Here is a 3604-nt window from a genome sequence, read left to right on the forward strand (position 1 = left end):
TTAAGACTTTGAAATGATGTGCTGTTAGAAAATGCTTTTCTGCCTAGCACAAAGGTATACCAATAAATCCCCAAAATGTTTGTTGAACAGAAAAGTCGCAAATAGGTCTGTGCAGCCACTTGGTCAGGAGATCAGAACTCTAATTTGGGCCTGACTAGACATTAAGCTGTGTAACAATGGTTAAAACACTTTATTTCCATTTACTCATCAGCAAAATGAAAAGTTACTATGTACAAATGGACAACACACAAATTCTAAGTGGTGGGTTAAGTACAAAGGGTAGAAAACTTACAAAATGGAAGACAGCTCTGTGTTAAAGCCAATTTACCAATAACCCAATGCAACAAGCTTTTAACAGCAGTCGCTTTCTCCCAGAAGCTTTCAGATTCTTGAAATACAGAGATTAGTGAGTGGTTTGGTCTCCACTTAAAACAAAGGATTTTTAAAAAAAGGACAGCAAAAAAATTCCTGCCTTGAAGAACTGACAATGTAGCTGAGAGACAACTAAGACACAATGAACCAGAAAGACCAAATACAATGAGTTTGGTACTTTGAAAGAGAAAAGTTCAAGTGCAATGGGAGCATTCAGGAGGAAACCCCACTAGCAAACTCACTAGTTCAAGTTAGAGAAATGTGTCATGTATACAACCACGAAGATGTAACAGAGAATGCTCTACCAGGACAAGCTAAATTCAAGAGATTGGAGTCTAACCTAAATGTCTAAATACTCTCAATAATTACGAGCAATAACTAGTCTAGGTCAATCTTAGTAGATTTTTTTAAAATAACAAAAACACAGAAAAAAATCTGAGACCATCTTATTTGAAATGACTACAAATGGTATTTCCACATGATTCTAAAATTAACAAATCCATTTTCTTCTTCTAAAACTATATTACAATTTTATTTATTGATTTTGGTATTTGCTTTGGTAGAAAACGTTGCTAGTTATGATTTTCTATCCCTATGCTTTACTTACTTACTGTATTTTAAATTTAAAAAATCCTTTACACAGGAAAATGTAAAGTAATGTTATAAGGACATAAAAATTAAATTGTGACCATTATCTTAGGTCACTAGAATCTTCTCATATTATTCTCCATTTAAAGCAGAGCATTTAAAAAAGAAAAGTGTGTGTGTGTGTGTAGGCGAGATAGGGACGGGACAGTTTTTCCCAGATGTCCTATTAAGGTACTTACAGTGCTGATCACAATCAACTCTGGCAAAAACAACTTGATTTTCATTTGGATATTCTTCCTTAATGACGTCAGAAGCTTCCTCAAAAATTGGATGCAACATCTGACTGAAACGACACCTATACATAGAAAAGAATACCAATTAGAAATGAAAAACAGAAGTAATGAAATCTTATTTTAGTTATCACCCACTGACATTTAGGATAGGTATAATAAACTTAAGTCCGTGAGACAATCACGCACATAATTTATGTGAATCACAGATTTTGATGTTATTCAATGTAGAGGAAGATGACTGTGAATGCAAAGACTATATTCCAATAAGACTATATAAATAACTGACAGACTTTGAGTCTTTTTCCCCATAAGATAATTGCTATTTTATGAACCACACAGAAGATCTCTTGCAGAGGCCATGAAACAAATCTGAAATAACTCCGCAAAGATGTACTATTAGGCCTTCGAACTACTAAGGCTTGACCATTTATAAAAGAAATTAGCTTTTTTGAATAATGAACATGTTTTTAGATTACTGCAAAAAGTCTTTTAAAATTAAATACTAATCTTTTAATAACAAATATTAGATCAATCTACCTGGCTAGTTCAACCACATCTCACAGGCAAGTTAGCACACTCAATAACTTCTATTAAAAGGATACATGGTACATAATGAACTGTTTCCTTGTTAAAATGGGCTTTTATATCTGTAAATATACTCAATGTATTAAATCCAGAAACAAATACTTTAAATTCCTAAGCAAGACTTCCTATCTATATTTACATTTTTTTCTTTTACTTTAAAAATGGAGCATACACCCCACAATATTCCAGGAACTTGTTACTTCTAATCAGACTGTCTCTTTATCAGGCAACCACTTCACAAATACAGTCATGCATTGCTAAATAACAGGGATACACTCTAGGACATGAAAGGCATCAGGCAATTTCTTCATTGGGCAAATATCATAAAGTGTACTTACACAAACCTAGATGATACAGCCTACTACACATCTATGCTATTATAGCCTATTGCTCCTAGGCTATAAACCCATATAGTATATAAGCGTACTGAATACTGCAGGCAAGTATCTGTGTATGTAAACATAGAAAAGGTACAATAAAGATACAGTATTATAATTTTATGGGGCCTCTGACATTGATCTTAATGCCGTTATGCAGTGCATGACTATATCTGTTCTGGGTCAATTAAAGGGACCTAATAAGAAAGAGAAGAATTAGAATTAGTATATACCCAGCTGGGTTAGAATGGTCATTCTCTTATGGAAAAGGTATTGAGGATATGTAAACCAAAAAAAACTATAATTGCTACTATTGTTTCCAGAGCCCTTTTCCACCAAGAAATTTACCTAAATGAAGCCTATGAAGCCCTGATCCACACGTGATCAGATCATACATATTAGAGATAATTCAGTAAAAATATTGTTAAGCCTGTGAAAGGATACAAAGTTTATACTTCCTTCCTATTTCTTCTTGTATATAGCTCTTCTAGCCCACTCACCTGACTTCCTAAGGAGAATAGATCAAGGAGACAGAATCTGTATCTTCACTCTCTCTCTCAAGTGGCTCTTTCCTCTTTTAGCCTTCTTAAATCTCTCCCATCTGGGATAGGTGGGTGGGGTCTGTGGACATCATGGACTGTGTCTTATTTGACTACATAGTCTAATAACCATTCAGTAGTTGTCTGTTAAATGAATAAACTGATAGAATGGAGGAAGTGGAGAAGCTAGGACCCCAGGACTGCAGGATCTTACAGTTTGCTAAAATAGGGTAGATAGAAGGCAGGGGGAGGCAAGGAGCAGGGACAGACTAATGGTTTCTTGAAGAATCTGGATATGGCCTAGTAAAGAATAATTAGTGTACAGACCTCTTCTAGAAGAAAAAATTCGAAGAAGTAGTCTTTAGATAAACATCAAGGGCTCTTTCTCTCTGAACTGTCCAGTCTGCTGCCCAATAAGTATTTAAGCAAGGGTTCATGTTTAAAACAGAACTAGTTTTAATACACATTAAGTATCCCCATTCTGAAAATCTGAAATGCTACCAAATCTGAAACTGTTTGAGCGTTATCATGATCATTAAAAGAAATGCTCACAGGAACATTTAAGATTTCAAACTGTTTGGATTAGAAATGCTGAGCCAGTAAGCATAAGGCATATATTACAAAGTCTGAAAAAATCCAAAATCTGAAACACTTCTGTCCTAGACATTTCAGACAAGGGACATTCAACCTGTACCAAAAGATACAATAAAAGTTCGATTCTAACATTACTCTACCTGTATGCACATGTATCCGTCAACATGGAAATGTTACTAAAGGTAACATCATAAAAGCAGTGGCTCTACTTGAAGGGTCTTAGGGTTATCTAAACACAATTTTCTTTTTTTTTTTT

General features: G+C 34.5%; 1 protein-coding gene across 1 annotated transcript in view; it reads right to left on the reverse strand.

The window, feature by feature from the left end:
* The window catches only part of ERP44 (endoplasmic reticulum protein 44), a 78212-nt gene that overhangs the window by 45699 nt on the left and 28909 nt on the right, over positions 1 to 3604 (reverse strand). Inside the window, exon 4 of the mRNA XM_023510547.1 lies at positions 1200 to 1315. Within this exon, the coding sequence (XP_023366315.1) occupies positions 1200 to 1315 (116 nt within the window). The remainder of the gene's footprint in view (positions 1 to 1199; positions 1316 to 3604) is intronic.

This window comes from Otolemur garnettii, unplaced genomic scaffold, assembly GCF_000181295.1.
Source record: "Otolemur garnettii isolate 467f Iridium unplaced genomic scaffold, OtoGar3 scaffold00014, whole genome shotgun sequence".
Lineage (NCBI taxonomy): Eukaryota > Metazoa > Chordata > Mammalia > Primates > Galagidae > Otolemur > Otolemur garnettii.